The sequence below is a fragment of the Alexandromys fortis genome, unplaced genomic scaffold (assembly GCF_014885135.2).
Source record: "Alexandromys fortis isolate MF-2015 unplaced genomic scaffold, M_Fortis_MF-2015_v1.1 scaffold_290, whole genome shotgun sequence".
Lineage (NCBI taxonomy): Eukaryota > Metazoa > Chordata > Mammalia > Rodentia > Cricetidae > Alexandromys > Alexandromys fortis.
Window position 1 is genome coordinate 274,224 of NW_026068167.1, and position 24,563 is coordinate 298,786.

A 24,563-nucleotide genomic window follows, 5' to 3' on the forward strand; every position below is an offset into this window, starting at 1 on the left:
CAGCTATCAATAGAGGCTAAAACTACCTGGTACAAAGTAGACATTATATACTGAATACATAAATGCACAGCTTCCAAGAGCTTTATTCATGCTTTTCTTTTTCCTTCTAGAACAGATTCACAGTACACAGCATGGTGCATGGCTTTTACTGTGATTTTATAATAGACATTAAGTAGGCACAGACCCTATCTCAAATGACTCACTGCTGGCAGAAAGCTTGACTAGTAGGCTACTAAGTCCAGCAAGTTTTCTTTGAGACCACAGCCCAGGGCTGTCACATAACTAGTTTATTCATCTGGTGTATATTCCATCATAGTTTTAATTATAACCAAATTACTTATTTTTTATCTTCATTGAATGTGTCTTTTGACTACAATAAATTTCTCAACTGCTTAAATACCCCCCGCACAAAGCTTTCTGAGTCTTTATTTTTCTAAATTAAAACATAGAAGCTGGTATGGTGTTACACGCCTTTCCCAGTATAGGTAAGGCACCAGTAGGATCTCTGAGTTTGAGGTCAGCCTGATCTACAGAGGAAGTAGTTCCAGGATAGCCAGGCAGGGCTACACAGAGAAATCCTGTCCAAAAAACAAACAAACAAACAAAAAAAACCCCAACCAAACCCAGAAGAACCAAGCAATAACTGAGGCTCAGTAATCTAGAAGTCAGAACATATAAGAGGGATGCTGTGGAACACAACCCAAACCAACCAATCAACCAAACCCAGAAGAACCAAGCAATAATTAAGGCCCAGTAATCTGGAAGTCAGAACATATAAGAGAGATGCTGTGGCCATCGGCACAGATCACACAGGAAGATATGGGAGAAAGATAAGAGGTGTTCTAGCCCAGAGTGACTTTGGAGAAATTACATTCGGAAGATTCAATCCCTATCTCTACCCCAGTATGACACCATAATGCAGCTCTGACATATGCTTGTTCCTTTGTTGCTACATAATCAGAACCCTCAAGTCCTTCAGCAGTGGCCCCCAGCACTAACATTACCTTCAATGTAAAAATGTGCCTATTTGCGGTCACTTCTACCACCAGCTGCAGCAACAGAGCTTGAGCTGCAAGGAAAACACAGTGCTTACTATCAAGGGTGTTTGTGTCTAATACTCTGTCAAACCATGGTGGACTACTATGAAGTTCTAGGAGTGCAGAGATATGCGTCACTGGAGGACATTAAAAGAGCTTACCGTAAAGTGGCACTTAAATGGCATCCTGATAAAAATCCAGAAAATAAAGAAGAAGCAGAGCGAAAATTCAAAGAAGTCGCCGAGGCATATGAAGTATTATCAAATGGTGAAAAACGGAACATTTATGACAAATATGGCAAAGAAGGATTAAATGGCAGAGATGGAAGTCATCTTGATGATGAATATGAGTATGGCTTTACATTCCGTAAGGCAGATGAAGTCTTCAAAGAGATTTTTGGTGAAAGGGACCCATTTTCATTTCACTTCTTTGAAGACTCACTTGAGGACCTTTTGAGCAGTTCGAGAAGCTCTAGTGGAAGCAGAAGCAGAGGCACCGGATCCCTTTTCTCTTGTTCGTATGACCACCCAGTGTTTGCCAAGCTTTCTTCTTATGACACAGGATATACGTCTTACGTTTCACTGGGGCACGAGGGCCTTACTTCATTCTCTTCCCTGGCATCTGATGACACTGGGATGGGCATACCCATCACACCTTCAGGCAGAATTGTTAATGGAAGGAACATCAATACAAAGAAAACCTTTGAGAACTATCAAGAAAGAGAAGCTGAGGATGATGGTGAGTTGAAATCCTTTCTTCTAAATAGTGTGGCAGATGAAGAGGGCTTTGCAGAAAAACGACACTGGAGAAGACAGTCGCTCAACAACTATTCATCAAACTCCTACAGCCCCCCAAACATATCTCAATATACTACTGTGGACAACAATGAACAAGGTACACCTTGGGTCACCAGCAAGAAGGAGCCTTCCATTTTCTCAGCAGGATTCAAAGAAGGTGGTAGGAGAAAAAAGAAGAAGCACAAAGAGGGGCAGCAGAAGAAGTCAAACAAAAGGAATCACTAATTACCTCTTCAGACACATTATGAGCATATAACATTTAAACACCACTCTTTTGTGTGTTTTGGTTAATCAAAGAGTTTCATAGATAATATTTGTTAATACTATGTAAGAATAGGTGGGGGTCTTTGGTTTTGTTTTGTTTTTGTGTGTTTTTGAGACAGGGTCTCAACTATGTACCCTAGGCTGGCCTGGAACTTGCTACAGAGACAAGGATGGCTTCAAACTCACAGAGATCTGCCCATCTTTGCCTCTCAGTTGCTGAGATTGAAGGTGTACACTACCATGCCTGGCTTAAATTTTTTTTTTTTTACAGGATTATGGACATTTGGTCAGTAGTTGTGTGAATAAGTTATATCAGAAAAGGATGAATTTGTGGGAACAGTTATTTTAAAACTATGGGAAACTACAAAGACTTTTAATGTTTTATTTACTTTTGAGTTTTTTGAGCATTTTCCCCAAGAGTTTATGACCCATTTAATTCCTTTAGTACCATCACAAACTCCTGGTAAATGTATATTAGGAGATAAAAGTCTATGAAGGATTATAGGTTCAGATTCTAGCAGTATTTTCTTTTAAGTTTGAAGTAATCAGTCATATCTTTTAAGTTTGAAGTAATCAGTCATATCTGTACAGATGTTCACAGCAGCTCTGCTCACAGTAGCCAAGAGGTAAGAACAACCCAAATGCTCATTAAGGACCTAAGATATTAACAAAAATTAGTAAGTAGCCACACTTATGAGCATATGCATGCCTACGAGCATGTACACACACACACACACACACACACACACACACACACACACACAGACATGCAGTCTCCTGATAGTCCCTTCCTCTGAATTTTTGAAATATTAAAATCTTAAGATGCTAAGTGAAATAAGCCAGTCACCCATAAACAAATATTAAAAAGTAAATGTTACACAGTATCTAAAGCAGTCTAATTGAGATAGAAAGTGGGGAAGAAGCTGTTTTGTGGGTACAGAGCTTTAGATCTGCAAAATAAAAACATACTGGAACCTCACTTCTCAACAATGTGAATATATTAATATCAATGAACTGCACATTAAAAATGTCTAACATGGTAAACTAAATTTAGTGTGTATTATACTACAAGGATTACCCACAATTCCTTGGAATAAACATGGCTGTATCATGAGCTGCAGGTCACCAGCCACTCTCTCCAGATAAGAAATGTTTTAGTTTTATTGTGTCTGTATGTAGGATCTACAAATGCTTTACTATAAAATAGCTACAGCTAATTCATTTGAAGATCATGTTGGGAGAAAAAATGGTAAATTACAAATGCATTAGGTACCAAACAAATGGTTTGAGCTGAATACTTTTTATTTAAATTTGTTTCTTTTAAAAATAAATTAACGGGGCTGGAGAGATGGCTCAATGGTTAAGAGCACTGGCTGCTCTTTCCAGAGGTCCTGAGTTCAATTCACAGCAACCACATGGTGGCTCACAGCCATCTGTAATGAGATCTGGTGTCCTCTTCTAGCATGCGGGCATACATGGAGGCAGAATGTTGTATACATAATAAATTTAAAAAAAAAAAACAAAACAAAACCAAAAAAACAAAGAAAAAAAATAAATTAACTTGGGGCTGAAGAGATGACTCAGCGGTTAAAACCACTGGATGCTCTTAAAGAGTACCTGGCTTCAACTCCAGCACCTGCATGGCAGGCAGCTCACACCTGTCTGTAATTCCAGCTCCAGGAGTTCTGACACCTTCACACAGATAAAATATGCACATAAAATAAAAAAAACCTTTTACTTTAACCCTGTCATATCTTAGCTTTCTGTAATGCTTCCATCTTCATGATGCTTCTCCACATTTTATTCATCCTCTCAGCCACTGAACACTGAGCACTATGATTTGAGGGCCTACTGCCTGTTGAGTGAGCAGAGTAAGGTATTTGAGGGACACACAGCACTATGCAAACAAAAGCCACTGAGTCTACAAACTGGAGACATATCTAAGTAAAACAGGATTTGCTAGGTTTTTTTAGTTGCTTGATTAAAGAGATGGAGCAAAGAAATTTTGGAGTATAGAATTATAATTTTTCCATGTGGCTATTTGATGAAACAATCCCAGATATTGGACTAGCAAGGTGTAACATTCCTGCTGTAGGCTGCATGGGAGGAGTCTGAGGAGCACTAAGACCAGTGCTGCAGGTTAAGGATAGCAAATGGACGAAGCCAAAGCCCTGAAAGAAAGCAGATTCTTCAGGAGCTGCTTGGTTCACAAGCATGTTAACTACTGCATGGGAGGAAGTAAGCCACAGGAGGCTCCGAGGAGAGGAATCACATATTCAAATTGGACTTCTTCGCAGTTGCCAAAAGACTCAAGCAAGGGTAGAAAAAGAGAAATTAAAATATTGCCACAGTTTGGTCCAAGGTGGTGGCAATGGGGTCTGTGTGACTTAAAAGTGATAGCATTAGGATATACTAAAAAGGTAGAACGAACAGGTTATGCTGATAGGGTATGACAGAAGTGGAGACCAACAGGCTTTGGAACACAGGAAACAGCAGCGCAGGGGCTAAGTTTTGGCTATGCTACACAAACTTTATTAAGCATGAAAACAATTTGCTGCATGACTTGTGTTTACACAATCTGTCATTAACTTCTTCCTTTATTACATTATTGGCCATATATGTATCCTTTTTTCTTTTTGTATTTTAGAAATGTAATTATTGTCAATTCTAAGCATTATCAAGCTTCTAGTCCCAAAATTCTTATAAATTACAGTATTAAAGGGTGCAAACAAATCATCCAGCAACACTGAAACCTATCACCTTTGTTCAAACACTAAACTGAAAGCCAGAAACAACTTACTTTCCTTCCTTTGATCTGTTTTTCAAGGCAGGTTTCTCTGTCTGTTTACCTACCTACCTACCTACCTATCTGCTTTTCAAGACAGGTTTCTCTGGTTGTCCTAGACCAGGCTGGCCTCAGCCTTGAATCAAGAGATCACCTGTTTTTGCCTCCAAAGTGCTGGGATTAAAAAAAAAAAATTCTGTGCCACCACCGTCGGTATAACTACTATTTTTAAATAATTCCCATAGCAAATGTAAACTTTTGCTTAGTATTGTCTGATTCTCAGTGGGGAGGAAAGGTAATTTATCCTTTAGGAGAAACTGGGGACAATTAGCATCCAAAGTTATTTTCAGAAAATCATAAAAGCTTAGACTATTTTAAATGCCATTAACATAAAATGTGTCACTTAGATTAACCTGTCTCCATGAAGGAGTAAGGTTGGAAATAAGAAAATCCATTTCCAGAACCAAAACCCAACATCTCAAAAACAGCAAGACTGTAATTATATGTCCTCCAATTCATCTCTCCTTTCTTTGAGCTGGATTTCATGTAGCTCAGGCTGGCCTTGAACTTGCTAAGAAGCCAAGGATGAACATGAACTTTTGATCCTCCTGCCTCTATCTCCCAAGTGCTAAAATTATAGGAATGTGCTACCACATCTGGCCCTTTATCCACTTTTAGCTAAAAATTTAGATTCAATTATCTTTCTCAATGTTTAAATTAAAAAAAAAAAAGCTAGCTGACTGGAGGTGGTAGCACACACCTTTAATCCCAGCACTTGGGAGGCAGAGGCAAGTAGATCTGTGAGTCTGAGGCCAGCCAGGTCTACAAAACGAGTTCCAGGACAGGCTCCAAAGCTACACAGAGAAACCCTGTCTTGAAAAACAAACAAACAAAAATGGTGTAAGAGGTCCTTCTGTGTTTGTGTTGCTTTCATTGGTTATTAAAGAAACTGCCTTGGCCTAGTTGATAGGGTGGAACTCAGGTAGGCAGGGATGACAGAACAGAATTCTGGGAAGAAGGGCAGATTGGCAGACACCATGGTTCTCCTGCCCAAGACGGACGCTGGTTAGAATCATGCCGTCAGCCACAGTCAAGTGGAGATACACATTAATGGAGATGGGTTAAACTAATATGTGAGAGTTAGCCAATAAGAGGCTAGAGATAATGGGCCAGGCAGTGTTTAAATGAATACAGTTTCTGTGTGATTATTTCGGGTGTAAGCTAGCTGGGCGGCCAATACCAAAAGCAGGCCCTCTCTCCTCACAACAGAGTGGTGCCCAACGTGGTAAACAGACTCCGTGTAAAATCCGAGAGAGCTTCAAAAAGAATACAGAGTTTAACACAGCTTCTTGCTGTTTGCTGGTGGCTTGCTGCAGCTGCTTTAAGAGATTTTCCTGATTCAGCTGTAGCAAAAACAAAACAAAAAACAACAACAAAAGCCTTGCCATTTTAGAACAAGGCTTCCTGGGCCCTGCCGCCAGTGCAAACTCTGACTATGGAGCACTTGTGGGCCCGGATGTTTGTGTGCCCACTCCGTGTTGAGAACAAAGTACCTGAGACCATGCCTGTGGCTTGACGCTCCCGGCCTGGGCAGAATGTTAGCCAATAAGAGGCTAGAGATAATGGGCCAGGCAGTGTTTAAATGAATACAATTTCTGTGTGATTATTTTGGGTGTAAGATAGCTGGGCAGGATGGAACAAAGGGCCCATTCCCTTCAACACAAAAGGTTGGGCAGTAGTAGCACCTACCTTTAATCCCAGCAATTGGGAGGCAGAGGCAGGCTGATCTTTGTTGAGTTTGAGGCCAGCCTGGTCTATAAAGCGAGTTCCAGGAGAGCCAGGACTATCTCACAGAGAAGCCCTGTCTCAGGGGGGAAAAAGTTCCCCTACTCTCCAGGTTGGTCTTGAACTCAGATCCACTTACTCCTGCTTTCCCAGTACTGGGAAGTATGCACCACAATACCCAGCTCTCATTGTTTCTTGATAGAATCTACAAGGTCTTCACTGAGCCAAAGTCCAGCTTTTTCTAATATGTCCAGGAATTACAGTCCAAGTCTTACTACAAGATAGATTTTGTCAGTCACTGCTAATTACATCATCTTCCTTTTAGAATTTAAGATTAACTGGGAGTGAACAGATTGCAGCTTATGCATTAGACCAAATAGTCATTTTGATATAAATACCTTCAAATGATATAAATACCTTGAAAATACTTCAAAACATTACCATCCATATAAAATGAAAACACTTCCGGGTTCTACGGCCATGCATGTGCGGACAGGCCCTCAGGCAGAAGTGCCTAATGGTCCCGGGGCCCCCACATGTGTGGTTATATCACACACGGATGATTCAGCTAAGACCTTGGGTGCATGTGTGAGCGCCGTCATCTGCGTATGACGTAGTCAAGTCAACCTCCTGTGCACGTGTTAGACAGCTTTTAAATGAGGGACGTGCCATTTCTCTCCCTCTCTCTCAACTAAGAGGACTTCAAATCAGCAAAATTTGCAGGGCTGGGGTGTGTGTGTGTGTATAATTCAGTGGTAGAGTCAGCTCCAGGTTCAATCCCCATCACCCACAATCAACCAACCAAAAAACCTACTCTCACTTCAGATATTCATACCTTCCTCAGGAAAGTTTCTTTTTCTTTTTTTTTGGGGGGGGGAAGGGTCTCAATTATGTAGCTCTGGCTGTCCTAGGCCTCACTATGTAGACCAGGTTAGCCTCAAATTCCGAGATCCACCTGCTTCTACCTCCCTAGTGCTAGGATAAAAAGCATGCACACATCACCTGGGTTAGGAAGCTTCTTAAGGCAGTCAATAGTCTTCAATCTAGAGCAGTTCTCAGCACGCGGGGTGTGACCCCTTTGGGAGTTGAACGACCTTTCACAGGGGTTGTATATCGGATCCTATACATCAGATGTTTACGCTTCATAACAGTAGCAAAATTATAGTTATGATGTAGAAATGAAAAAAAAATATATTTTTGGTTTGGGTCAGCACATGAACTCTATTAAGGGGTAGAAGCATTAGGAAGTTTAAGAGGCAACGATTTAGAGTCTTTCTAAAGAAAGGCAACCACAATGTAGTTGGGGAGGTAAGTTCTGGGAGGAGGGGTGAATGACTCAAATACATTGTATGGAAGTATTGACGAATTAATAAGAGTATATTTTTAAAAAGAAGAGTAAGCAACACCACAGACAGTCCAAGTCCTATTCACAAGAAACTCAAACCCTAACTCCATGGATAGCCATTGCTTAAAATGCAAATGCATTCCTATCTTTTCTTTGTTCTGTTATCCCTTGGGTCAAGATTGTAATTTTTCAGCCATAAGGTCATCCGTTGCTTGTCTATCTCCCAATCCTAGACTGTGAGCAACAGTGGGGAGTAGAGATGCATCGACATTAGCTACTGACTCAAAAGTAACTCAATGAAATTGCAGTTTTTGGCTCACAAAATGAGAAGCGGCAAAAAAACTCTAACTAGCAGAATTCAGACTCAGAAGTGGTATAAAGACTAGACATAACCATGTAACAAACATCGGCCTCAATCGCGGTTCAGTTCCGCATTGGTATACTGAAGATTCAATGCCTCTCCTTCATTAAGCTAAAAAAAAAAAATTTAGTGGGAATATAAGATACTGAATTTACTTTTCTTAGAGGCAAACTACAATAAATTTACAAGATTTTTATGTATTTTAGTTCAGTACCTAGTCCTAAAGCTGGATCAAATCGGGGTTTACACGAAGTTCAACAAAGTTAAAGATCAGAATCAAGAAGATGTCTCTGGCTGGTCATAGGCCTCTGTGATAATAACTGATCAACCGCTCATTTATTTTCATTCCTCCCTTCAAAGGCACAACAAACTTTAAAGAACAAGCTTGGTGCAATGAACAATTTTTTTAAAATAGAAAGCTGATATAAAAAATTCAATTTCAGCGAGCCCAAGTCTCACACACAAATGCCAAGACAAGTTTTGATGTCAAATACCCTATTTTCTGGTTAACATTCTGCACAACTCATCTGAAATATAATCCAATATTTGATACCCTTGGTAGGTGGATGACACATTTTTCAGTATAAAATTTTATGTTAATCAGATTAATTGCTCATCACACTGTACGCTGAAGGTTAGCGGTCTCTGCGCCGTTTGACTGTTCATAAAAGACTTTTAGCCATGTCCCCCTTATCTCCAGTACTTTGTGAACTGAACTGACATTTGTTCCTGAACGTGTTTCTTCCATTTTTCGTGCTAGCTCCCCTTTGAAACCTTTGAAAACCGGACAGATTTTACGTCGCCCTAACAGAAACAAACGGTACTTGACATGCAATACTTTAGCCAAGTTTGATAAGAGATACAAATTCCGAATTCGAACATCTTTGAAGACAGTTCCTCGGGCTTTCCCTCTCTTCAGACATTTCAGCTTCCCAGAATATCAAACTAAAACCCACTTTCTCAGAGCAGCTGGTCAAAAGAAAAATCCGTGGGGGCCCAGGAGCCGACCGGTCTAGAACCAGGCTCATCAACTTGTAGCTCTTTGGACTGTTTTAGGCTTCTCTAAGGGAAGACTTGGAGGGGACCCCGGCGGGAAAGACTCTAACCTGAGAGGCCGCGGAGCCTGGCTATTACGGGAACCAGCTTGGGGGTTGAGAGCAGGGAAGGCATGGCCAGCACACACGCGTCAGGAAGAGACAGTACGAATTGCAGGGGGGAAAGAATCCGCCAGCACAGCCGCGTCGCCAGGAAACCAGCCAACCGCCCGGCCCCTTCCGGCAGGCGCCGCTCGCGGGCTTTCTTCCTGCGGCGGCGCGGAGCGGTGACGTCACCCGGCTGGGTTTTGGCGCGCCCGTCCCACAGGCCCCGCCTCTTTCCACCCCCGTAGGGCGTCTCGTTCTGCTTAACGTTCACCTTCACAGAATATCCTATTCCAAATGTCTCCCTGTCTGCCGCTCGAAAGCACTGACGCAAGGGCTTTCATCTAGCCCAGGAGCTAGATCAGAGTTAAAAATACGCGTAAGAGTGTCGGGGTCTAGAAGCAGGCAGTATCACGGACAGCTACATTTCCAGAAGCTTCGAGGCGGCGCACAAGTCCAGAGGTAGAGGGAGTGGGAATGAGCGAGCGAAGGCCCGGGGTCACGAGGCCGTTGGTGGGGAGGAGCCAGCGGCCGGGGAGGTTCTAGTCTGTTCTGCCTCGCGGCAGCCGCCCCCTTGCACTCGGTCACGTTGAGCCGCGCCCGGGCCTCCACAGCCGCCCCTCGCCTCCCGCCTCTTGACCATGGATCCCCGCAAAGTGAACGAGCTTCGGGCCTTCGTGAAGATGTGTAAGCAGGATCCGAGCGTCCTGCACACCGAGGAAATGCGTTTCCTGAGGGAGTGGGTGGAGAGGTGAGCCCTGGGCCCCGCGGACCGTTGGGGACGGGAAGAGTGGGGAGCTGGGCCCGAGCTAGCGTGGGGCGGAGGGTAGCGGGTCTAGGCCCCTCCGTGGTTCGCTCCCCAGTGGCTTTGAGAGGTTATCCGGGGGTCAGAAGCTTCGGGTAGTTTCGGGGTGAAAAAGCAGAGGTTAGAGCTGGGTTTCCCACAACGAAGTCTCCAGGGGGGTGTGTTTTGGGAGAAATAAATGTGGAGAATTGTGGGGATTTGAGCACTGGAAATAATGCGCGAAACAAGACAAAGCATATATAGAGGGGTTGTTTTTGAAACTGGCGTCTTGCTTAAGTTGCCTTGACCCATATATTGTTTTAACTGCTATCTTAATAGTGGTAACTCACTTAATCTCTGATACCTTAAATTATCTGTAACGTACGGTACTTAGATTTTAATTGCTTGGAATTGTGTTAGGAATCATTTGTACCTAAGGTAATTGTAGCGCCCGTCACTTCAGACCCTGTAGCAAAATGGTTTTGCAAAGCCCAGCGTGCTTGCAGGACTAACTGGAGAGTGTTTCGCCTGCGTACGAGTAATTCCGTGAACTGATCCTGTGCCGGCTGCTGGGAGACTGGATTGCTCGGATTTGGCTTTCCCCTTCGTTCTTTTGGCTCGTCGATAAAAGATTTTTAGGACAGAATTAACAGGAAGCTTGAGGAGCATTAGAATTTGGGCGGGGGGTGGGGGACACAGTGCTGGCAAGCTGTAACTCTCGGCAGCTGCCAGGGAGGAGGGGGATGAAGAGAAAGTTAAGTCATGCCTTCCGAATTAGGGCCCGCAGTGGAAGCTTACAAGCAGTTGTAGAAATGGGGGAGGATCTTGAGGAAAAGTGAGAATTCAGTGCCAGGTCGAGCTTGTTAAGAACTTTAGTTAATATCCAAAGAAGAGATGGGGGAAAGGTGAAGTTCTATTTTTAATTAGAATCCGGAAAAAAGCAGTCTTAGTTGTGGAGGTCTGAAAGCTTCTCCATGGAGAGAAGGACTTCTGGGCTTTACTTTGTTAAGGTCAGTTATTTCATTTCTCTTGCATATCTTAAGGTGAATCAGCTTTTCTGAGGGGTTGTTTTCTGGGTTAACTCTTTAGGGGAGGACCCAATAAATAACATGTAATCTTTTTTCTTTTTAGAATTTATTTGTTATTTATTTGAGATAGGCTCCCACCATGTAGCTCTGCATACTGAGAACTTGTATAAACCAGACTGGCCTCAAAAGCAGAGATCCACCTGTCTCTGCCAGGTATTGTGATTAAAGCCGTCTGCCAACACACGAGCAGTTTCATTTCTTAGGTTATTTTATGTGTATTGAGTGTTTTGCAAGTATACACATGCTCGAGACCCAGGGAGGGAAGAGGGCACTGGATCTTTTGGATATAGAGTTGTGGATGTCTGTACTCCATCCACTATTGTGGGTGTTGGGAATGCAAGAGCAGCAAATACTCTTAATCCCTGAACAATCTCCCCAGCCTTGGTATGTAATGTTTTGGGTGGTTTAGAATGTAATGTCTCCAGGGACAGGAGAAACTCAGATTCTTTTCCTTTCACTAGGAGCTTCGTCATATCCCCGATACTCTGACCTAGGAAGTACTCTTTCATGTTTTAAATTTATTGTTAGAAAGATGTATGTTTTATGTATTTTGCTTGCACTTTACTAAGTACACTGCACGCCTTTTAGTGAAGCAAGAATAGGTATCCAATCCTTATGAACTGTTGTCACACAGTTGTGAACCACCATGTGGGTGGGTGCTGGGAAATAAACCCAGGTTCTCTGAAAGAGCGGCAAATACTCTTAACTGGTGAACTGTAATCTCTCCAACCCTTCCATATTTTAAACCTACCAAATGGCAAAGCTGATGCTTCCCTTTCAAGTGTTAACTAGGAAACAAGAGTTGTGGTTCAAGGCTGGTTGTGACAGAAGAGGTCCATTTTGAATGGGCTTCAACCCTTCTAATCTGTATAGCTGAGTATTAACTGTTTAGGTGGTTGTGACACACGTGTTCAAAGTCAGCAGGTAGCGGTAGGCAAATCTCTTTGGGTTTGAGGCCACCCTGGTCTTCAGATCGAGTTCCAGGACAGTCAGGGTTACAGAGAAACCCTGTCTCAAAAAGCCGAGGGAGGGGGAGAACAGATGAATGGTACAAAGTTTATTTTGATAATTACATTCTAGTAGTTTAGCAATCTCCATATTGGAGGGGAGGCTCCTTAGCTGACAAAAGAAGGGCTGCAAATCTTGTCCAGGAAGGGGTTCTTTCAAAAATTACTTCTAGTGGGAGGGTTAGTGCTCGTTCCAGCATATTCCTCCCCCCTCCCCCAAAGAAACTCACCCTGCTAGCAAGGAATTATAAAGTGGGAACAGTGGGGCAACATGTTGTTGACTTCCCAGTTACTCTGAAGGTTGAGGCAGCTGCAGGCTGGTTGAATATAGCGGGACCCTGATTAAAGACAAAATCCACTTCCACTCCCTAAAAGAATAAACAAACCCTCACATTAAAGTTGCATTTCAAGGCCGCTGGAGAGATGGCTCAGAGGTAAAGAACACTGGCTACTCTTCCAGAGGTCCTGAGTTCAATTCCCAGCAACCACTTGGTGGCTCACAACCATCTCTAATGAGATCTGGTGCCCTCTTCTGTACTGTAGGATACATGCAAGAAGAACCCTGTATACATAATAAATAAAAATCTTAAAAAAAAAATAAAGTTGCATTTCAAGAGGGTGGAGAAATGCTGCTTTAAAACATGAGCAATAACTGGTGTAGTCATTTTCTGTGGGGAAAATGGGACTGGTGATTACTAAAACTATGAGACTAGTTCTCTGAGCAGGCATATTCTCCAAAAGCAAGTCAAAATGTCAGTGTTTTGTGTGGTAGCGTTTTCCCCATTAAGCCTTTTATTTTTCTCTCTGCCATTTTTATAACTGCTCTAGGATTTTTACTTGTTGAATAAATAGAACTCTAAAAGTTTATTATTGTAGTAACTTTATTAAAACAATGGAAGAGAATCCTGTTTTGTAGGTCTGAGGTCTGGTTGCGCACCTGTGTAACTTGGCTTTGAGCCCTGATGCACACCCTTCAACAATCCCCCCCCTTTTTTTTTTTCCTTTGAAATTTTTGCTTTCTCAAAAACAAAAAACTCCATGTTGCCATTAGATCATTGTTAGGACTGAGAATTGAGACAGAATTTTAGTGGTTTTTCTCTGATGAACAGCTTGTTAATCCTAAAACTTAAGATATTTCTGTTCTGAGCCTGGAGAGATGACTCAGGTTGAAAGCACTGCCTGCTCTTCTAGAGGTCCTGAGTTCAATTCCAGCAACCATCTGGTGGCTCACAATCTGTGATGAGATCTGGCACCCTCTTCTGGACTGTGGGCATAATAAATAAATTTTTTTTAAAGGTATTTCTGTTATTTGATCCACTCATAGCTTGTTAAAGGAAGGATTCCCAAATAAACTATTACTAAGATTTTAGGTGAAACAGACAAATCAAAGGAGAAAACTTAAATTTTTGTTTTCCCTCATTCCTCTTAGGAAGAGGGGATGATGAAAAATAGTTAAAAATATACTTTTTGTTTATTTTGCTTTTCAAGACAGGATCTCTCTGTGTAGCCCTGGCTGTCCTGGAATTCGTTCTGTAGATCAGGCTGCTACCTCTGTTTTCCAAGTGTTGGGATTAAAGTATATGAGCCATCACCAGTAACCAGTGATTTTTTTTTTTATATCAAATATAATGTTAGTCTGAACAAAGGCAGCATTTATAGCAAACTGTTTTCAACACCTTAATTTTGAGCGGACACTGACTGTATGGAAAAAGAACTCAAATGGTTTCAACTCTGTTAATAACAATTTAAGATAATGTTATTAATAACGTAATAACACAAATGTTAATAACATGAATAGTCCTGGATCTAGAAGTCTCGGTACTTAGCCCAATTTGCAGTGGCTGACAAAGATGCAGAGGAGAAAGAAATGAAATAATCTTATTTAAAATTATCACATATACAAAAATGGAGGTTTTCAGTTCTAGGGACTGAATCCATCAGAGCATGTTAGGCAAGTACTTTACTAACTGTGCTACATACCCACTCAATCTAGTTTCAACTTAGATTGAAATAAAGGTAACAAGAGACTGGACGTGGGTGACGCACATCTTTGATCCCAACATCTGGGTGGTAGAGGCAGGTAGGTCTCTAAGTTTGAGAGTAGCCTAGTCTACATAGTGAACTCCAGGCCAGCTGAGGCTCATGAGACCTGTCTCAAAAAAAGGAAAAAATACACAAATAGATAAAACTAAATCTGAACTTTGTCTTAGACCTACTTTTATCATTGCACTTGGTGATAATTAAGTCCCCAGGATGTCTTTCTGTTCCACTATGTGGCACACAGTTCACGGAACATGACTGAGTGAATATTTGATGGTGGATAGAGTGCATTTCTACCTCAGTACAGAGTTTGTACATGTGCTTAAATAATAACAGAAAGTAGACTGAAGATTTTAACTCTCATGACAATTATGAATGAAGCTTTGTGTGAGTATATTAAGTTTTGGAACATTGAGAACATTAATCAAAATAATCCATATTTAAGTTGGGTGTGGTGACACACACCCTTTAATCCCAGTAATCAAGAGGCGGGGGCAGACAGGTCTCTGAGTTCAAGGCCAGCCTGGTCTGCAGAAAGAGTTCTAGGACAGCCAAAGATACACAGAGAAACCCTATTTCAAAAAACTAAAATTTACATTTAAAATTGGTACAGACTTGAAGTAATGAACTACAATTTGGAATGTGAGAAACATGAGATACAGTTTATGAATAAATTGTTCTGTGTTTAATTCTTTTTTTTTTGGTTTTCGAGACAGGTTTTCTCTGTGGCTTTGGAGCTTGTCCTGGAACTAGCTCTGTAGACCAGGCTGGTCTTGAACTCACAGAGATCCGCCTGCCTCTGCCTCCCGAGTGCTGGGATTAAAGGCGTGTGCCATCACCGCCCGGCCTGTGTTTAATTCTTTAATTTTGGGATAGTTTCAAAATTGATTCCTGATAGTAGGCTGCCAGCGTGCTCAATCCCATTCAGTGTTTCCTGCTAATAATGAGTCTTCTACAATGTAGCCATCCAAGTAAGGCAACTAACAAGGATGAATTAATAATATCCAACCCTTAGAATTACAGGTTGCATTCTGTTGCCATGTTTCATTTTCATTCTGAAAGTTTTCAGTTTTACCTTGGCTTTCATGATTTTGACAATTTGAGTATTACAATCCAGATATTTTAGCCTTTCCCTTAATTTGGATTTGTCTGAGCTTTTCTGAGAATTGCATTTCTTGGCAGGGCTATCACTTTACAGAGTTAAATTGTTGTAACTATGTTTGGATGTCACCCTACATTCCTGACACGGCAGTTCGGAATTTAGGAAAAACACAGCTTAAGAAAGCTCTGTATTTTCATTAAAATTTAACCTCAAAGAGCCAGTGTTTGGTTACTATGTGTGTTCCTTTGAAAAGTGGTTGTTTTGTTTTGGTTTTTTTTTTTTTTTTTTGTGTAGAAATGTTTGTGATGCTATTAAATCATTTTGCTTTCCTGAATTGGAAATTAAGGCATTTTGGATCATGTATTTTTGTTTTGTTTTTTTGTTGGTTTGTTTTTGTTTTTCGAGATAGGTTTCTGTGTGTGGCCTTGGCTGTCTTAGAACTAGCTGGCATCAAACTCACAGGTCTGCCTGCCTCTGCCTCCTGAGTGCTGGAATTAAAGGCGTGGGCCAGCTCCCCCCCAACACACTGTGTGATCTTTTGTCATATAGAAACTGTTATTCATTGAGTATATTGAGTAATAGAGTGAGTGTATGTGTGTAATTAGAACAGAAAACCTGCGCATTTTTTTTTTCTTGAATGAATGGTCCTTAAAAAGAAATGTCAAATTTGGTTTACTATGATGACATACACACTTGTAATCTTAGAAAGATGTAGGAAGATCAAAAATTGAAGGTTATATTGGGCTTTGTAGTATGACTCTTGTCTTAACAAGTAAAACCAGAGGCAGGGGAGAAGCTTTAGCTGTTAGGAACATCGGCTGCTTTCTTGAGTACCTAGGTATAATTCTCAGCACCCATGCCATTGCTCACAACTGTGTGTCATTAAGCTTAGAATTGTAGACAGTTGGGAGCTGCTGTGTCAGTACTGAGAACGGAACCTAGGGCACTTGCAAGAACAATGAGTACTCTTAACCATTGAACCATTTCTCAAGCACCTAAAATCTCTTTTTTTTTTAATGAAAAAAAAAAACAAAATAAAACCAAAAAAATTTTTTTCTATCTGTTGCTTTGCATTTGAACTTCTGTTTTGTATTGGGTTTACTAAAAGATACTAAGGCTTGTCACAGATGAGAGAAAACATTGACAACACATGACACTGACACAGGCTCATGGACAGAATATAAAAGAATGCTCAAGAATAAGATATTGTAATGAAAACCTGAATGAGAATTGAATATTATAAAAGTGTTCTTCAGATGACCAAGATTTTACGACAAGGGACTTAATACAACGAAATGTTAGCATATACCCAGAAAGGCTGGAAATTGAGTGGGGAATAGCAAAGTCAGAATTGAATAAGTGCTATTTCCATGCAGTGTTGATAACTACTGTAAATTGGTGTAAACAACTTGCAAACTGATGCCAATCTAAATTCAACTTAGGTATATGCTTTACATCCAGATTCTCCATTGGGAAGGAGTGCCAATGTCTGTAGGACAGCTCTAGTCATAAAAGAAATGGTGGCTTGGTAAGATGGCTCAGCAGGTAGAAGTGCTTGCTTGCTTACTGGACTGATGGATAACCTGGGTTGATTCTAGGATCTCATTGTGGAAGAGTACTGACTTTTCGACATTGTACACTTGCACTTTTCATACCACATAGAATAAACAACACTAAAAGATTTAAAAAAGAAATAACAAGGGGCTGGAGAGATGGCTCAGAGGTTAAGAGGTCTTAATTCCCAGCAACCACATGGTGGCTACAACCATCTCTAATGAGATCTGGTGCCCTCTTTTGGCCTGTAGTCGTATATTCAAGAAGACTATTATACATAATAAATAAATCTTAGTAAATGACACTTAAGGGTCTTTTTGGGTGTTACTAAAGCCTTAAATTGCCTTTGTTTCTGCTGATTTGTTTTTTACCCATCAACCACTTAGGCATTCTACTGTTGATTTATGAGTCTATAACAAAAAAGCATGTAAACTTATTTTTTTGTAGTCTTCTCCCCTCTGAATTTTATTATTTGTATATTGTCTTAAACTATTTGGGAAGCAGGGCTTTGCAAAGAACCAAGTGGCCCCTGAGCTCCTGACATACTCTGGCCAAGTGTCAACCTTAAATTTCTGCTGTTCAGATATATCATACCGTTTTCTGAGCTGATGTCTTAGGGGATGATTTTATCATTGTGTTCTTATTGACTTCTCTGTCTTTTGTTTTTCCTTTGGGAATGGGTACTGATAGCTATAATAGAAATTTATTAGGCTCTTAAGTGACAGGGGAAAGATTTTATACACTAGTGTGTCAAAAACAATTTGATGTTAACAAACTTAATCATAACAGCATTCATATTAATTAAGAGTGTACTCTTCTAAGCTTTGAAATGTTATCAAGACATTTAGCCCTTTTTAGATAGAAGTTAATTGCTTTTTAGTGAACTTATGGTGAATATTCTAAACAACTGTCTTTTCTTATTTGAAGCATGGGAGGTAAAGTACCACCTGCTACTCACAAAACTAAATCAGAAGAAAATGTCAAGGTAAGTTCAAATTTCTTTTATTTGTTTAGGGATAAGACACTATTTTTTTTAAATAGGTCTTTTTGTTTTTTTTTTTTTAACTGCTATTCACAAGTTTTATTATTCCTAATGTTCTCACTTAGAAGTATAATCTTTTAAATTTGTTGTCTTTGAAAAATTTATCTTAGACCAAATCTGGAAGCTGATTTAAAACTGAGAATTTGAAGTTGGATGCCAGCTGTTTCAGAATAATGTCACCTGTGTGTTTAGTAGCCTGTGAATAGTAGGCTCTGTACTGCTGCTCCTTGTCTCTTCAGTAGCTGCACGAGGGGATAAAGACCTCAGAGCATTCTCTTCCCCTGTCCCTGCTACTTGAGCGGAAATTGCCGAGGATGAAGAGTATGAATCATGGTTTTGTTTTAGCATCCTTGGCAGAATGGCATGAAAGGTCGGGAAAGGTGCCCATGGTTTGAGTATGAAGGGGCAAATAACACTTCACATATTTTTCAGTAGTTTTTGTTTTCTTGACTGAGATTTTCCTCCCAAGTTTTCTAATTAGTTGTCTTAAATTGATCGGAAAAATCTGTTTAACTTGGAACTCTAAAGGCTTAATTAATTTGTATAAGAAAATAGAAGTTATAATCCAGATGTGGTGATAGAAGCTTGTAATCTCAGCACTTGCGAGACAGAGGCAAGTGAATCGAGGATTTAGGTCGTCTTGTGTTATATAAAGAGCTCCAGGCCATTCTGGATTACCTCATAGGACATCTCCCCAATAAAAAGGAAAACAGCTTTTTTTCTTTTACTTTTTACCTGAGGGTCTGAGTTCGCATTCCCAGCTCATACTTAAAAAGCTGGGTGTTGCAGAGTGGTGTTGGCACTCACCTTTGATCCCAGCACTGGAAAGACAGAGACAAGTGGATTTCAGATTTTTTTTTTTAGGCCAGCCTGGTCAATAGAGCAAGTTCTAGCACAGTCAGGGATACACACAGAGACCCTGTCTTGAAACCCCAAGCTGTAGATGTAGTGACTTCTGTTTCTGTTGTAGACACCATGACCAAAAACAGCCTGGAGAGGAAAGAGGAAAGGGTTTATTTCAGCTGATAGGTAACAGTATCATAAAGGACAGGAGCTCAGCGTAGGGACCTGGAGACAGAAACTGTGGAGTAATGATGATTAATAGATAGCTTAGCTACAGCTCGAGCCCACCTGCTTAGAGGTGTACCATCCCACAGTTGGCTGGACATTCCTACATCAATGAGCAGTGAAGAAAATGTCTCAGCAAAGAAGACTGCAGGCCAGTCTGGTCACTTCTTCAAGTGAGACTTTCTATTCCCAGGTAACTATAGGTTTGTGTCAAATTGACAGGTGGCTAACTATGACATTTCACCCCTTGTCAAGCATGATTTTAAACTGACCTTTTCTTTCTTGCCTCCAGTGATATTAATATGAAATATAAAACTTTAAAAGACCCACAGTTTTTAGTAATTCTAATGCTTTAACAATCCAATGGGAAGCCGTGTTTAGTGGCCATACTTCTGGCATTAATTTATGTTCTACGTTTCTTTCTGTTGGCCAGAAGCATGGGTTTGTTGCTGTGATGGATCTAAGTTGGTTTGGTGTCAGGCTGCAGACAAACTTGGAACTTTGAGTTGGAAAAGCTGTGGAGTGTTTAGTACTACATGAAAGTCAGGAAGATAAGAATGTTTAGAGAAATTCCAGGGCAGATTTTAAGAGAGAATGGAAGAATGCTGTTCATTTACTCAGCTGCTTTGTATATGTGTATGTGATAAAGTTTTACTTTGTAGCTTTGGCTGGCCTATAACTCTCTGTGTAGAGTAGACTGGCTGGCCTTAGACTCACAGAGAATCACCTGCTTGGAGTAAAGGTATATGCCACATCTGGCTTAGCTACTTTTTTTGTGATGTTCAGGCCCACCTGCTTAGGGAGTAATGTTGTATGAAGTTTCTCCTGCATTAAGTCCCAAAGAAATCAGAGGTCTACATTAATTATAAACTGATTCGCCTAGTTAGCCCATAATTCTTGTCTCTGTTAACCACATAGCTTGGTACCTTTTTCGGTGAGGCAGTTACATCTTTCTCCTCTGTGTCTGGGTGAGGACTGCAGACTGACTTCCCTCTTCCCAGAATTCTCCGTGCCCTGCCTCTACTTTCTGCCAGGTTGTCCCGCCTATACTTCCTGCCTGGCTACTGACCAATCAGTGTTTATTTAAAATACAAGTGAACAGGGTACAGACTATTGTCCCACAGTAGAGTAGCATTGCCCACAGTGGGCTAGCCTCTTCTACATTAATTATGAAGGTGCTTCACAGATATAATTACAGGCCATTCTGATCTGGGCAATTCTTCATTTGAGGTTTCCTCTTTTCAGATGACCCTAAGTTTGTATCAGTTTGATGGATGAAGTTTTTTATGATAGTGGCATAGGCCTTTAATCTTAGGGATGGTCATGCAGCCAGGCAAACCTCTGCAGCTCACTGACACTTTTATGATCTTGGGCACTATCATAGTTACTTTTCTCTTGCTGTGAGGAGACACCATAACTGAGACACCTTATAGAAAAAAGAGCTTATTGGGGTCTTGTAGTCTCAGAGGGTGAGAGTCCATGAACATTATGGCAGAGAGCATGGCAGCAGGAAGACAAGCATGGTGATGGATGGATAACTAAGAGCTCACCTCTTGATCCACAAGCACAGGGCAGAGAAAGTGAACTGGGAACGGCATGGACTTTTGAAACCTCAGAGCCAGCCCCTAATGATACACCTCCCCCAATAAGGCCAGAGCTCTTAATCCTTGCCAAACAGTTCCACTCATTAGGTATCAAGCATTCGTATATATTTGTCCCTGGGACCCACTTTCATTTAAGTCACCACAGGCAAATTGCACAAATACCAGACATATACAAGTGTGTATAAAAGACCTTTAGTTGAGTGACCCTATTTCACAAATATGGTAAAGAGTTACTAATGAAGATGTCCAACATCCTTTGGCCTCTATATTCATATAATGTGCACACACATGAACATACATACATATACCACCCTATATATCTAAATGTCCTGGATTAGAATTATAACTAGTCCAAGATGAGTGTGGTGTGTACCTGTGATCTCAGCATTTGTGGGGTTAAAGTAGGATAATTGTGAATTTGAGACCAGTGTGGGCTATATATCTTAGTCACTGTGCTGTTTCTGTGAAGAGATACCATTACCAAGGCAACTCTTGTAAAGAAAACATTTAATTGAGGGTTTTCTTATAGTTTCAGAGGGTTAGTCCATTATTATCATGGCAGGAAGCACAGTGTTAGGCAAGGCACTGAAGCAGAAGCTGAGACCTACCTACATCCTGATCTGCAGACAGAGGGAGACACTGGACTTGGCTTGAGACTTTGAAACCTCAAAGCCCACTCCCAGTGATACACACTTTTGCGCTAATAAGGCCACATGTCCTTATCCTTTCAAATAGTGCCACTCACTGGTGACTAAGCATTAAATATATTTGCCTAAGGGGGGGCCATTTTTATTGACACTATCACACTATCTCAAACAACAAAATTATCCACAATAGAAGTATATGCTAACATACCTACAGTTTGCACATTTGTTACTCATCAAATATTTTAAAATTAAAGTTGAGACTTAAGCCATCTTGCTCTGTTTTTGGGAGACAGTCTTACTGTGTATCCCTAGCAGACTGGAATTTCTGTAGACCAGGCTGGCCTCTTAATTCAAAGAGATATGCTGAGATTAAAGGCATGTGCCACCACTCCTGGCCTGACTTTGTTTAAGATCGCAAGGGGGAAGGAACCTAAAAGTGCAGTTAAATTACTTCTGTTCTGTTGACAGTTGGATGAGTATATACAGGTTGGCAGTGCAAATTTATCTCCTGTCCTTCCAGTATCAGATTAGATGAAACCATGGGGTACTAAAAGGTGGGGAGAAAATTTGTTTTCCATCATGTTCTCTTTTAAATTCTTTTTAATTTCTTTGTGTGTTACAATTTGACAGGATACTTTCTTTGCAGTTTTCAAACTGAGCAACCCTTGGAAGCTGAAGTATTCAGAACATATTTGTCATTAAAACACCATGCCAGCAGGCAGATCTTGAGGCCAGCCAAATGAGTTCAGGACAGCCAGGGATACACAGAGAAACTCAAAAGAACAATCACAATCTGAAAATGTGCTCTTTCACATACAGTCTCATGTTGTTGCCCAGAGTGTCCTCAAACTCCTGTCCTCCAACTACCCTATTCTACTGTCTTGTCTGTTTTCAGTCTTTATCATCAATCATGTGTAGTATGGTTCATTTCACATAAAATGTTAATGTTTTCATATTGTTTTCTGAGATTGGGAGTCTTGTGCAGTGTAAGCTGGCCTCCTAGACTCCTGATTCTCAGGCATCTATCTGCGTGCTGTGGTTATGGGCAGGCATTTCCATATACAGCCAAGATGTTAGATTATGGAGAGTCAGCGTATAATGCCTGTGAAAGAATATTACCTATGTGAATTATATTTGCTTTTAAGAACCTCAGACTGTTTGAATTCTAAAATACCTATCCTAAAGGTGTGGATAGGGTACCAGATCTAAAGTTAATTAGAAATGAGAAGTAAAGGAAGGATATAGTATATTTGAATAAAATAAATTTATGTGTATATGTTATATACATACACAAACACAAAATGTGCTATGTTTTTAAGTACTGATAGCACTGTTTAATTTTAGGAAGAAAAAAGAGATGATAAGACAGAGGAAAGCATAAAGACGGATGAACCATCAAGTGAGGAGAGTGATCTAGGTGAGTAGTACATGGTAATGTGTTTAGATAACCTTGGTAACTCAATCCTGTGGTATTTTTGTTTAACAGTTTATTTTTGATGCAGCATCTCAGTTTATAGCCGAGAATGATCTAAAACTGCGAGGCAGTCCTCTTGTCTCAGCCTCCTGAGTGCTAGGTGCTGTTTTTATTTACTGGTTTGGTTATAATACTGACTTCTTATGTGTTATAGAATTTATCTACACCTGATTTTTGAAGTTAATTCTATTAAAAATGAAATCGTATTTTGTCATTAGCTAATTTGCTCTTCTATAACTTGTGCTGTCTGAATCAGCGCCTTTAAAAACATTGTGGTATATCTCTGGAAAATTTTTAGAGAAGTTTATTAATTTGCTGATGGGGAGGTTTTGTGGAGGTCAGAGGACAACTCTTGGGAGTCAGTTTTCTCCTTCACTGTGTTGAGTTCCAGGGAAGGAGCTCAAGTTCAGTTAATTTGCTACACCGTATATATTACCATCATCACTACAAGAACAGTTCAAGTAGTAGTCTCTGTTAAAGTTATCATTTGATGTGTACAGGTTTCTGCATGTTGTCTATGCACCACATGCATACCTATTGCTCTCAGAAGCCAGAAGACGACATCAGATCCCATGGAACCTGGAGTTAATGGATGGTTGGGAGCTATCATGTGGGTGCTGGGAATTGAATTGGTGTTCTCTGAAAGAATAGCCAGAATTCTTAACCATAGAGCCATCTTTTCAGCCTACCCCTAAGTAGTAGGCTTCCCTACAAATAGTTACTAGTAGTTACTTTTAATAGGGAAATAGTTTATAATGTATCAGAGTTCAGGTGAAACTAGCTCATAGTTATACAAGCAAGTAGTTTTGATTTTTGAGATATTATTTTTAATACCTATAACCGCCAACAAACTAACAAGTGCTTTACTCCTGTGCCACACCTAGATCAGTTCATATGATATTAATAGTTTCGTCAGTGATGACTGTTAGGCTATCCCACACGTTTAGTTTAGGTTTTAATTTTTTTAAAAATATCTATCTATCTATCTATCTATCTATCTATTTATTATGTATACAATATTCTGTGTGTATGTCTGCAGGCCAGAAGAGGGCACCAGACCTCATTACAGATGGTTGTGAGCCACCATGTGGTTGCTGGGAATTGATCTCAGGACTTTTTTTGAAAGAGCAGGCAATGCTCTTAACCTCTGAGCCATCTCTCCAGCCCTAGGTTTTAATTGTTGTGGTTTTCTTTTTTTCAATTTTTGCAGAAATTGACAATGAAGGTGTAATTGAGCCAGACACTGATAACCCTCAAGAGATGGGAGATGAAAATGCAGAGGTAAGTTTAACGACTTAGCTTAGTTTTTCAAAGGAATTTAATAAATAAATTAGAAGTAGATCAAAATATTTCAATGAATCCATTACTATAATACAGATCTAAGAAATTTTATTTTCTCTTTAACACAAAGCCATATTTTTCAAACATGGAGTGATAATTTCAGTACATATATAGTGTATACCGATCAAATCAGTAATTATTCTTATTTCCTCATAAAGACAGATTGAAGTATGTCATATTCTTTGACCATGAGTGTTCTCTCCCCCATCCCATTCCCCTCTAGATTACAGACTTGTAGGTCAGCATGCCATAGGCACACTTGGATATTTGTGCCTAATGCAGCACTGTCACAGTAGCCA

The 24,563-nt window shown here is 40.4% G+C and overlaps 3 protein-coding genes across 5 annotated transcripts in view; 2 read left to right on the forward strand and 1 right to left on the reverse strand.

Annotated features, from left to right (window-relative positions):
- The window catches only part of Xpnpep3 (X-prolyl aminopeptidase 3), a 46,282-nt gene extending 36,600 nt beyond the window's left edge, over window positions 1–9,682 (reverse strand). For both annotated transcript variants that reach the window (XM_050128265.1, XM_050128267.1), the window contains exon 1: window positions 9,481–9,682. In XM_050128265.1, coding sequence (XP_049984222.1) covers window positions 9,481–9,544 — 64 coding nt within the window. In that variant the 5' untranslated portion in view covers window positions 9,545–9,682. The remainder of the gene's footprint in view (window positions 1–9,480) is intronic.
- The window catches only part of St13 (ST13 Hsp70 interacting protein), a 46,802-nt gene that overhangs the window by 6,384 nt on the left and 15,855 nt on the right, over window positions 1–24,563 (forward strand). The window contains exons 1-4 of one of the 2 annotated variants that reach the window (XM_050128268.1): window positions 10,018–10,264; window positions 18,016–18,073; window positions 22,794–22,866; window positions 24,134–24,204. In XM_050128268.1, the coding sequence (XP_049984225.1) occupies window positions 10,155–10,264; window positions 18,016–18,073; window positions 22,794–22,866; window positions 24,134–24,204 (312 nt within the window). In that variant the 5' untranslated portion in view covers window positions 10,018–10,154. Of the gene's footprint in view, window positions 1–10,017; window positions 10,265–18,015; window positions 18,074–22,793; window positions 22,867–24,133; window positions 24,205–24,563 lie in introns of those variants that run through there. The other variant, XM_050128269.1, reaches the window with a different exon arrangement.
- Window positions 1,078–9,474, forward strand: Dnajb7 (DnaJ heat shock protein family (Hsp40) member B7). The gene has a single exon (XM_050128270.1). The coding sequence runs from the start codon at window positions 1,130–1,132 to the stop codon at window positions 2,057–2,059; it is 930 nt and encodes a 309-aa protein (XP_049984227.1). The 5' UTR covers window positions 1,078–1,129; the 3' UTR covers window positions 2,060–9,474.